General features: G+C 38.7%; 1 protein-coding gene across 1 annotated transcript in view; it reads left to right on the forward strand.

Moving 5' to 3' along the window:
* LOC125480337 (polyphenol oxidase, chloroplastic-like) overlaps positions 1-12,795 on the forward strand; it is a 34,478-nt gene that overhangs the window by 12,942 nt on the left and 8,741 nt on the right. Inside the window, exons 2-8 of the mRNA XM_048591029.1 lie at positions 6,660-6,841; positions 6,973-7,080; positions 7,339-7,406; positions 7,731-7,781; positions 7,934-8,004; positions 8,099-8,140; positions 8,260-8,319. Coding sequence (XP_048446986.1) covers positions 7,004-7,080; positions 7,339-7,406; positions 7,731-7,781; positions 7,934-8,004; positions 8,099-8,140; positions 8,260-8,319 — 369 coding nt within the window. The 5' untranslated portion in view covers positions 6,660-6,841; positions 6,973-7,003. The remainder of the gene's footprint in view (positions 1-6,659; positions 6,842-6,972; positions 7,081-7,338; positions 7,407-7,730; positions 7,782-7,933; positions 8,005-8,098; positions 8,141-8,259; positions 8,320-12,795) is intronic.

Raw genomic sequence — 12,795 nt, forward strand, 5'->3', positions numbered from 1 at the left:
AAGCATGCTATTTATAATAAACACCTAACTCTAATAGGTAAGAAACCAAAATCCTAATATTAACGGGCTAAGCCTAAAAATCGAACATTAAAGTAAATACTAATATTTTCCAACACCCACTGTCAAACTCATAGCAGTATACAACATGAGTTTGCAAACAAGCAGATGCAGACTGGCTTCGATAGGCGGACAGGCAGGCAGGCGAACTTGACTAGTGAATTGTCGAACTTGACTTGACTTGACTTGACTGGCGAACTAGCAAACTTAACTTGACTTAACTTGATTGGCAAACTAATTCTTGCTGGCAGGCTGATTCTGACTAGCAAACTGATTCTGATTGGCTAGTATTGAGAGTAAGGAAGAACTTGTGACTCGTCACTGAACAGATAAGATTTCCATATCTCAATTGTAGCAATGAATGAACAAAAACAAAGTATTATCACTCGAGTGGTCACATATTTAAGCACTTGAGTGGTTACATAACAATCCTACATGCCAACAACTAGTGGGCCTCCTATTTTAAACCAAAAATGCCAAAACATCCCATTCCCATGTGGGCCTCAAAACCACCAACTTTTTCTCTTTCCTTTTTCTTGTTCTTCCTTTTTTTTTTTTTTTCCTTTTTTTTTTCTTTTTTTTTTCCTCCTCTTTTCTCCTTCTTCCTCTTTTTCCTTACGGTTTGTTCTTTTTTTATTGTTTTCTCCGAACAAGTGCAACCATGGGCAGATTCATATAGGGACCCTCCGAAAACCTGAAGAAACACTTGTGATTGACCTTTGGAACCTCTAACAATTTGGGTAGGTGCATCGGAGAGACTTGTTGCCTTCATGGATGTGCATGCAGCAGTGCTTATAACGAAGAAGAAGAGGTTTCTAATTTTTGTTTTAATCCTCCAAATCGTCGCAACCTCCCAACTTTAAACTCAAGTTACCCTATCCCCTAGCACCATTTGCCGTTGCACCACCTCTAGCTGCCTAATTTTATTTCTTCCAAATTCATTTAAGTTTTTTAATCCTAGATTTTAGTCTCAACTCTCAATTGTAATATATATGTTACATTAACAAATTTCATCTTTGTAGATTCATTAATTGATGCGTTATGTTGCTAAGGAGAATTTGTTGGTTTTATTACCTTTGAGATTAATCTTGATTATTATTACTTTTTTAAAAGCGGGATAACTAGTGGCAAGTCACGGTTATCCACCTCTTATAAGGGTCTAGAAGACTCACAAAGACATTTCAACTTTCTCCTGGCCACGGTCAAGCAGACTCACCAGCTTGGAGCCTCGAATCGGGGACCTCCCTATCTTTTGTATTTTGAGAGCCGAAATCCGCGGCCTTACCATTGGATCACTTTATGCGGTTGATTAATTTTCATTATTCAATGAACCAAATTCAATAAAAAATAGTGATATGGAACCAAACTAGTCTAATTTTTTTTTTTTTTAATTTTTATCTTGGGACCCCTCGATCTTGAAATACTGAATCCGCCACCGAGTGCAACAATCCTGAGACTGCATTGGAATTCTATTACAATCGTCAGATCAATAACAAAAACAGCAAGGACAATAATTACCAACAGTAGTTGCAAACAGTTCGATTGGCGTGACTTTTGGTTGCAGGCGGCAGGGTGACAACATCGTGCAATGGCGATGAGATTCTGGTGTAGCGGTGGTTCAAACTGACGCAGATGCAGCAAGTGCAAGTTGAGGGGTTTCTGGGTAGGATCTGGTGTGTGCGGTGGCTTCGGTTACAGGCTTTAGGTTCCGGCTTGGCTCCAATGCGGCGGGGCTCTGGTGGCTTAGCGCGATGACATTTTTTTTTTCTTTTTCAAACTAAACTGACGACAATTTAAACAACGAACAAGGCAGAGAAACAAAATGATACGAAATAAGGGCAGATTAAATTTCAAATGATCAAATCTGCTCTGATGCCAAGTTGAATATCAAATGTGTGACAATCAAGAATACAAAAATAATAAGAATATTATTAAGTAAACGTGTGGAAACTATTTGACAAATGTAATATTATAAATAATTAAATATCATTTATTAATATTTTTTTCACATTTTAAAATTTTATCTTCACGCTGGAGTGTAGTATTGTTGATCAGTGTGATACAATATCGGAGAATCGTAACATTAATAATGTCACTAAAGAACTAAGCAAGCAAGCCATCACGAGGCGATTCGGTGGTTGAAGATCAATTCAAGACTTGTATTCCACACATCATGTTCGAGGTTCGATTCATCGCACCGTTAAATGGTTAGGAAGAAGTTAAAATACCTATGTGAGTCTTTTTAATCCTTAAAAATATGGACTAACGTGATAAAATCACCTCTTTTAAAGAATATATATATATATATATATATATATATATATATATATAAACAAGCATGTGCTGTATTGATGTGGCAAGCCAATCCAAAGTTTATGGCTACAAATTCTACATACCCTAACCACATGTATACTCTTTGCATGGTCCACGTTCTAAATATTTTTCAGCCGAATATCTTCGTGTAGGTGCAATTAATATGAAATATGATGTGACGAGAGATACGTCAATAAGAAAGGGCCGTTTTACTAATACCTCACCTTTTATTGACTACGCCCTATAGATTTAATATATCTCATATTTATTTTTTAGATTAAAATTTATCTTAACATACTCCATTTATTTTTCAATACTACCTTCATACCTCACATCTCATACACCCCACAATCATCAACTAACCACACATCAAACTCTTCATCTTTTTCAAACAAAAATAATCCACATTTTAAAGATATCCAAGTACTCTTTCAAATTTTCTTAAACAATCATGTTAGATTCTAAAAAACCTGATGGACAAATGATAGGAACTGTTCTTATAAGGTCATATCTATTTGTGTAAATGGCTTTTCCCGTTTGTGTTTTCAGATTCTAAAAAGGAACACATTTGTTTGTTTAAAAACTGCCAACCGCTATACATTATTTTATGAAAGATTATAACCCAATTCCAAATTCCTTTGAAAGGTTATATGTCTAATGGCACTGCTCCAGTTCCCACCAGCCAAGAAACATTGAATTTCCTCATCATCAAACAACAACAAGAATATTACATTTAGTTACATCCTAAAATTTTACAACATTCTCCACTTTTCTTCCTATTTCTTGGATTTCAATTAGAGCAGGGCTTTGCAAAATGTCAATTTTATATTCCATTGTTTAAATATTTCTTAAATGTGAAAACCAACGAATGAACGAGGAGCAAAACTTGATTTTATGTTCCGTTCATCAAAAGTAATTTTCATCAACGTATTTGTCTTTTTAGAGTTTTGTTCTACAATAGAGAGTAAGAGTGTTGTAAGGGCTTGAACAATCATTTCATATTAAAGTTATAAGTTGTTTAGTATTAAAGTTTTTATGTAGAGTGTATTTAACAACATGTGGGATGTTAATAAAAAAAACTGTAAAAAAAGATACTTTGATCGTACGTTATAATTTGGCGAGAGTACAAATTAGATGTGAGTATTGATATTATTACAGTAATAGTTTAAATACTATGTGAAGCTCCTAAACTGTTACCAAAATTTAAGAATAAATGAAAAAAGATAGACAATTGTATAAATCTTTTATCAAGTCTTAAGTCAATACAAGTACGCGGTCATTATGCGCCAAAGAAAATCACCACAGCCCTACAAATTCATGGTAAATTCAAGGCCGGCATTCATGTACGTTAGCACCAAAATATGTAATTTACAAGTTGATAACAAAAAAATTGCAAATAAAACATTTTCTTAATCAAAATATCCCCCTCCCCATTCCTTGACTATTTATTTTCGATAAATGTAACGTGTTTAGAAGTGTTCTTAAAATGGTTAAATGTGCTGCAAGAAACACCAGCTATGTACTTTTTAGAACCCAAAAACATATTTTTAAAAAACGTTTTCAATTATTTTAAAAACAATTTCAAATAAGCCCATAACTACACTAATTAAAGAGTGTTCATATCTATTGGCTCTTTTCCAGTTTAGCGGTTTTGGTTGGGGCTTTTTCCTTGTTGCATGTCGATTTGTTTTGTGCTACGACACCTTCATCAAATTCAAGACGAAGTTAGTTTTCTTCGAGCGACTACTTATGTGGTCGTTGGCGAGGTGATGGCAGCGGTGGTGTCGAGCTATGCGGGATGAGGATTATAATTTTTTTTCTTCTGCATTTTTTGTTGATTGGGCTTTTGATATCCCCACCTTATTCGGCTAATTTGATGTACTTGTACTGGGCCTTTTCCTTTCAATGAAATTGCTTGCTTTGTTTTCGACAAAATTTTTTTTAAAAAAGAATGTATCACGTTAGTATGAGTTTAAATTTTTACTTTTACAATGTTAATTTACAATAAAATATCACTTGTATTTAAAAAGCCTTGTATACATAACCTCCCAATATCTAAATCGTTTTCGCTCAACCACCGAAAAAGAAACAACCCCAGAAAAAAGAGTAAATTTTCCAAATACGCGGCAAGATTTTTGATGTTTTGTTTTTATCAACATGGGGACATGAATTTCCATGGCTCACACATCGCACATGTGGTCGTGAATATACACATGGCTCGTAGAATGGATAAGTTGATTTTAGATTTTTTATCTACCTTTCAGTGGTTTCAGAATCCTCCAAATTTAATCTAGAATTTTCTATTGGATAATTGTATGTCGATTTCCTAATAAAATAAAATCGTTATCGTTCCATTTCCAAGAAAAAACAAAAAAATATCGATATAGTAGCAGATTATTGGGGATGGTCCAACTTTGTCCAAAAAGTAGAGGTTAAAGCATCAAAAGTATTGTCAGACTTGCATCAAGTTAGCTGACCTTGACTTTCGGAGGCCATTTTTCAGGCTTTAATTTAATCACAGTCATTCCTGAAATGTTTCATGCGTTGGTGCGTCAGCGCTCACGTACGTGGTTTGTACGGTATCCTGAACCTAGTTAAGGGGAATAGATCTTAAGTGTGGGCACTTGAATTCGAAAACCGAAACACGAATCAAATCGAACCGCATTAAACGGTTTGATTTTGTGGTTTTGAAACGGTTGCAGTTTTGAAACCAAACCGTAAAGTAGGAAACGGTTTGGTTTTGATTTTGGCTTTTGAAAACCGCACCGAAACCGAAACTGCACATCAAATTAAATGTCATCTTTTATGTGGTTGTTTGTTAGAGTCCATACATTTAGTATTGGACTCAACTACACTAGTATGTCATTCTTTTCCACCCCTAAACTATTCGACAATTATCACTTATCAATGCAGTCTTTTGAAGAGGAAGAGCTATCTTGCATTTCTTTAGGAAACTAAATAATAGATTAACAAAATCATCCCGAGCTTCTCCATAACAAACCATGTTCTTGGATTTGATAACCATAAGCTTATCAGTAGATGGTGCAAATTAACACTTGCATTAGGATTAACATGTCATTTTATTGGTGCAAATTTACAAAAAACGTTTTTGGTATTTTACCATGTTAGTACTAACATTTAAAGGTGCAAAAACAGGTGTGTGTGTGTGTGTATTTGTCAATTGTTACAATTAAATATGGTGTGTTGACTTATAAACAATTCTCCTATCCTCCTCATTTACATGTTCAATGTAGGCTTTATCATGCTAATCAGCCTCTACTGCAAAATACAAATCTCCTTCGTGGCCAAGTGAAAACATGCAGACGATCTTATTTTATTAATTTTCAGCATAAATTAACACTTGCATTAGATAGGTGTAAACATGTATTGTTTGAAAAATGAGACCGTCTTATGCAAATGACAAAACAAAGGTGTAAGTGAATAGTACCAGGTGTGATTTTTCAAGGTAAAAAATATTTTTAACGTTAAAAGTGAATAGTAAGGAGATTGTTTAATAAGATTCCTTATTTTATATGCTAGTCAAAGCAATTCCACTCGTTAAAGGGGCAAGGGCAGCTGAATGACAATGTACTATTACTCTTTTACTCGTTGAACAAGGGCAATGGTGATTATTTCGGCTTAAAAAATTAAATTTATGATGAAAATCTCGGACACAAATAAATCCAGTACAATAAAAGAAGAAAGCATAACAAGCATTCATCGAATGGGCTTTTTTTGTTAATGAGGCAGCTTGTGGGAGTTCACTGTCTGAGTTAGGCCCGTTTAATATAGCGGGCTAATCTGAAGAAAAGCTGTTTTTTACATGTGGGCCTGGATTAAAATTACGGAGTCGGCGCAGTCCAATCAGGCCCAATAGCGATAGCGTCCAATGGTTCTTTTCTAAATTCCCTTCTGTTAATTTGTTAAGCCAATTTCTGAAACCATGCTTTCTCTTTTAATTTGTCAATTTGTTCATTTTCGATATGTTAATTTGTCCAATCGGATTAGATTTGGGTAAATAATTTATTTATGGTTTTCCAGAGTAAGATGTTATTGTTTCTGTTTGTTAAATCACTTAGGACATGAAATTAGGCAGTAATTTGGTATATTTGAGTATGAATCCCTTTTCCTTAGAGGAAACGCTGAATTTGAAATGAATTACTTGATTTGAATGCTAAGTAGTTGTAAAGAGTGATGCATACGTAGTTTCGGATCGCGATTTTCTGTTGTGTATGTTTGTGTGACGATTATCGAATTGCTGAGTGATGTTTTAATTGCCTCTGCCTCAGCACAATTCTCGTGGATCAGAACGTGAGAGCTTGTGGAGAGACTGAGAGCGAGACCAAGGTCAAGATAGAGCAAAAGATGGTGACCGTTATACACGGGAGTATAAGGATAAAAGTGGAAGATTTGACAGAGGGAGAAACTCGTACGATGGCCATCGCCGCGGTAGAAACCAAGATTTCGACAGGTTAAACATGTGCTTCTTAATGAAATAAACTTATCCAAGTTGTTCGCATAATCTCAATTGCATTGTGGAGTTATCAAGTGAAGTTGTTTTTTCAACTTTAGGTTTGCTTACGTTGTATGTTTATCTTGTAGGCATCGTCATTATGATCAAGATAGAGAAAGGATGCATAGACATAGATCACGGTCACGTTCTCCTTCTCGCTCAATGGACAGATCTCCTTCTTGTTCCCGTTCAAAGAGGTTCGGGAAACTTTTACATAAACATTCACTTTCATATTGTTATCTTGATCATGACACATCTGATTGTCTTTTTAGTTGATGAGAAATATATCTTTCTTGCTCCTTTAGGTTATGCATTTCGTGTTGAGTAATGTTGTTCAAACATTATTTCCTATTTCAAAAGCTTTAGCTGGTTAAAACATAATATGGATGCTGTTAGTATTTTGTCATGAAAGCCGCATTGCTCCATTGTAATCTTGCTGAAATCCTTGTCTATAGCAAGCGTACAAGTGGTTTTGACATGGCACCACCTGCTGGGTCAGTGCTGCCTAATGCTTCCGTTTCAGGTTTGGATCTGACTACTCGATCACCAAATTCTTGTCAAAGTATATTTAGCACTTTCCATTCGAGAATAGCTTCCTGACCTCCTGTTATTTATATGAGCATGCTAGAAGTTATCTTTCTTATTGTTTTACTCTGGAAACTGAGAGCCATTGTTGTGTTGTTTGGTTGTTGTTGTGTTGTTGTTTGTATGTGTTTGCTTTTATGGTTTGGGTAAGAAGGCGATTGGCATGACTACATCAATTGATGTTCAAGGGAGAACCAATGGAATGATTAGCTGGACATTCTTCTCCTTCGACTGATACAGTTGACATTTGGTTGACCTACAGATATTTCCCTACCATCCGCAATGATGGAATTTGTTTCTTTATTATTTCATGGTATATCTTAGGTATGAAATTTTAGCTTTTTCAATGTAAAAGATACTTCTGGGCTTTCAGATGGCTTTCATTACTAGTGTAGTTGTGACATATTTTTTCTGTATAGCTATACTACTGATCCTTCTGTTATTGCTTCAATAATAATAATGCAGGACAACTGTCAGGTATTCCACAAACAATGCCTGGAGTGGTACAAAATTCATTACCTTTTGGGGCATTGCATGTACGTTTCACCAGTATAAGCTTCTATGGGATCTTGAGTTCTATTTTTCTTTTGTGTTCTTTGTGAATAACTCATATGCTTTTGCTTGTTACAGATGGCTCTTCCATTGATGCCAGCTCAAGCCATGACTCAGCAGGTAAATTTATTGTATTTATGTTCATATATATAAATTTGCAATTTATTTTTCTCATAAATACATGAATGGTGTCTTTGTCATTGGCCGATGAGCAGTATATATATATTTCTCTCTAGCAGGCTACAAGGCATGCACGTCGGGTATACGTTGGTGGGCTTCCTCCCTTGGCTAATGAGCAGGTTATAGTTCTGGATTCTTTCCCAAGTCATAGCAAGTGTTTTGACTCTATACTGGAGTGGAGATGAACAGGCAATATTGTAGAAAAAGGTATGTAGGCTAAAAATTATATTTGTTATTGATACATGAATGTGGAAAAATGGAAGAGAATGCAAATGGAAGAGAATGCTTATGGAAGAGAATGTAAATGGAAGAAAATGCTTATGTTTTCATTATCTTTCTCTACAAGATTACAATGATATATATACATGATACAAATGTGTAGGTAGGACAAGGTAGGACGGCTAGTAGACAAGCTAGGACGGCTAGGAGACAAGCTAGGACGGCTAGTGACAAGCTAGGACGGCTAGTGACAAGCTAGAATGGCTAGTGACAAGCTAGGACGGCTAGTGACAAGCTAGGACGGTTAGTGACAAGCTAGGACGGCTAGGAGACAAGCTAGGACGGCTTGACGGCTGTAGGACGGCTTATTCTTCCAATAATAATATTATATACAATTACACAAGGATTCCAACCATATTCCTTATTTGTCTAACACTCCCCCTCAAGTTGGAGAGTGGATGTCAAGAACTCCCAACTTGCGTAACATACCCGAAAATTTTTCTTTCCCAAGAGGTTTGGTAAACAAGTCTGCCAACTGTTGTGCCGTACCCACATGCTTGGTCTCTATTATGCCATCTACAATCTTATCTCGTATAAAGTGACAATCCATCTCAATGTGACGAGTTCGTTCATGAAAAACAGGATTGGCAGCTATATGTAACGCTGCTTGATTATCACAAAATAAAATGGAAGGACCATCCAAAGGAATGTTCAAATCCTTCAACAAAAAACGAAGCCAAACTATCTCGCAACAAGCACCTGCCATGGCCCTATATTCCGCCTCTGCTGAAGAGAGCGAAACGGTTTTCTGTCTTTTCGTCCGCCAAGAAATCAAAGAACCGCCCAAGAATACACAATACCCAGTAGTCGAACGGCGAGTGATAGGGCAACCTGCCCAATCAGAATCACAAAACGCAGTTAACTTGGTCTGGTTGTCAGAACGAAATAATAAACCTTGACCTGGAGTAGCCTTCAAATAACGAACAATACGAAGCGCAGCATCCATATGAGATATCCTTGGCTCGTGCATAAAACGGCTTAGAACATGCACAGAATAGGTGATATCCGGCCGAGTGATAGTGAGATATATTAACCGACCTACTAATCGTCGATACTTTTCAGGATCCTTGAGAAGTTCTCCTTTATCAGATAATTTTGTGTCATCCATAGGAAAAGCAATGGGTCGTGCTCCCAAAAAACCATAGTCCTTGAGAATCTCTAATGCATACTTGCGTTGAGAAATATAAATCCCTTGTTTGGAACGAGAAACCTCAATACCCAAAAAATATTTTAAATCACCAAGGTCTTTTATCCGAAAATGATCACGGAGAAAAGACTTCAGAGAATTAATGGCACTAGCATCATTGCCTGTAATTACAATATCATCCACATAAATGAGCAAAGCTGTGAAAGAAATACCAGACTTTTTAGTGAACAATGAATAGTCAGCTTTGGATTGTTGAAAACCGGCAGAAATGATGGCACTAGTGAATTTGGCAAACCATTGGCGAGAAGCCTGCTTAAGACCATAAAGTGACTTGTGAAGGCGACACACAAGATTCTCCCCCTGTCGCCGAAGACCAGGAGGAGGAGACATATAGATTTCTTCATGTAAGTCACCATGTAAGAAAGCATTATTAACATCAAGCTGATGAAGAGACCAAGACTGACTAGCAGCAAGAGCAAGAAGACAACGCACCGTAATCATCTTAGCAGTAGGAGAAAAAGTGTCATGATAATCAATACCTTCAGCCTGAGTGAAGCCTTTAGCAACCAAACGAGCTTTGTAGCGGTCAATAGAGCCGTCGGAATTGTGCTTGAGTTTGTACACCCACTTACAACCAATGGGAATTTTGCCAGGGGGCAAGGAAGTTAAAGTCCAAGTACCATTAGCATGTAAAGCTTGAAGCTCCTCAGTCATAGCACGTTGCCAATTGGGGTCAGTGGCAGCCTCGGCAAAGGAGGAAGGCTCCACAGTCCGACTGACAGAGTTAATGTAAGAAAAATGCCGGGGAGAGTAACGGTGATAAGAGAGAAAATTACAAAGTGGATATCGCGTACCTTGTGTAGAACCGGGTTGCGAAGTCGAAGATGGGTGGGATGGCAGAATCACCTGCGAGCAAACGTAGTCTTTTAAATAGGATGGAGGTTTATGGGCACGGGAAGAGGTGCGGGGAAGGGGAGGATTGGTAGGTAGTGGGGGGGTAGGGATGTCTGTGGGTAAAAGGGTGAAAGGTAAGGAAGTAGCGGGAGGGGGAAGGAGGGGATGCCGAGAGGGCAGGGGCATGGGGAGGAACGGGTAATGGGGCAGCAAGGGAATCTGTGGGAGGCGTGGAAGGGGAGGAAGGTGGAGGAGGGTGAGGCGTCGGGGCAGGAAGGGGTGGGTTATATGTAAAGTCCAGAGGGGGTGGGATGGGTAGGGTAGGCGAAGAGGATGAGATAGGAGGGTGAGAAACGGCATAAGGGAAAGTACTTTCGTGAAAGATGACGTCTCGACTAGTGAAAATGCGGTGATTGTCGAGATCGTAAAGGGTATAGGCCTTTCGTCCATGAGGATAACCGAGAAAAATGCAACGATGAGCCCTAGGGGAAAATTTGGTGGTGGGAGTGACAGAGGTGGCATATGCCAGACAACCAAAGACGCGGAAGTGGTCATAAGATGGGGTTTTCGAAAAGAGAACTTCAAATGGGGATTTATGATGGAGAAGACGGGTAGGGAGACGATTGATGAGATAAGTAGCGGTAAGAACACATTCCCCCCAAAACTTGATAGGAAGATGGGATTGAAAACGAAGGGCGCGAGCGGTTTCAAGAAGATGATGATGTTTTCTTTCAACAACGCCATTTTGTTGGGGGGTATAAACACAAGAAGTTTGTAAAAGCACCCCATGATCAGAGAAAAAACTACGAAGAGATAAAAATTCACCACCATTGTCAGTACGAATGCATTGGATGGTAGTGCGGAATTGGGTAGTGACATAAGCAAAAAAATCCTTAATTAATTGTTGAGTGTCGGATTTATGTTTCATGAGGAAGACCCACGTAAAGCGAGAAAAATCATCCACAATGGATAAGAAATAATTAGCACCAGAAAGAGAAGATTGACGATTCGGGCCCCAAATATCACAATGAATTAAAGCAAAAGGGAAAGTTGATGAAATTGAACTCAAAGGAAAAGGTTGACGAGTTTGTTTTGCCAACGGACAAACATCACAAATATGACTAGAATCAAAAGTGCAATTAAGAGAGCTAGATGCTAAAGCTTGCAAACGAGTGGAGGAGGGGTGACCAAGACGCCTATGCCAGAGGGAGGAGGGGATGGTAATGATGTTGCAGAGAGGTTGATGGGTGGGGAGAGAAGAGGTAAGGGCCACAAGGTAATACAGATCGCCACGTCGCTTACCCACACCAATCATCGCCTTCGAAACCAAGTCCTGCAAAACACACCAAGAAGGAAAGAAGGTTATGGAACACGATAATCCATCTGTAAGTTTACCAACCGATAAAAGGTCCACTCGGAAATTAGGGACACATAAAACATCCTTCAAAGTAACTGAGGAATTTAAAGGAAGAGTGCCGGTAAAAGTAATGGGAACGGAAGCACCACTAGGCAAAGAAACAGGCGGCAAATGTGAAGGAGAACGATTAACCAAACATGAAGCGGAAGAAGTAATATGATCCGTAGCACCACTGTCAAGAATCCATTGACCATGACGAGAGGTGACAGGTAACAAACCTTGGGCAAAATCAGTAGTGAGCACGGCATTGGCCTGAGGATGGGTGGTGGTGTCACGTAGAGCAGCTAGAACACGGGAGTACTGCTCGGCAGAGAGGTCAGGCATGGCAAGCTGCAAGTCATGCAAAGTGGGCTGGGTCCCGTGCACTTGGTGGGTCGCTGGAGTAGAAGAGGAGGCGGGGGCCTGGGTGCCTTGCACGTGATGGGCCTGGGTGAAATTATGGGGCCGGGAAGCAGAAAACTGTGGCTGCTGGGGAGGACTGGAAGGTGCATGGCTGCGGGAAGAACTGGAAGCAGTGGCACGGCGCGGTGGTCGCCACGGTTGGCCATGGAGGGGATGGCCAACGGGATAGCCATGAAGTTTATGGCAGGTGTCTCGGGTATGATAATCAAAATTGCAGTAGGTGCAGTGGAGGGGAGGACGAGCAGAGGAGGGACGGGACGGGCCACGAACAGCCATGGGAACGGCAGAGAAAGCTGCTGAAAAAAAAAATTAGGGCTAGGGTTATAAACCTGCTCTGTATACCATGTAGAAAAAGGTATGTAGGCTAAAAATTATATTTGTTATTGATACATGAATGTGGAAAAATGGAAGAGAATGCAAATGGAAGAGAATGCTTATGGAAGAGAATGTAAATGG

This window comes from the organism of the source record quoted next, unplaced genomic scaffold, assembly GCF_019419815.1.
Source record: "Pyrus x bretschneideri cultivar Hongxiangsu unplaced genomic scaffold, Pyrus_bretschneideri_v1 Contig33, whole genome shotgun sequence".
Classification (NCBI taxonomy): Eukaryota; Viridiplantae; Streptophyta; class Magnoliopsida; order Rosales; family Rosaceae; genus Pyrus; species Pyrus x bretschneideri.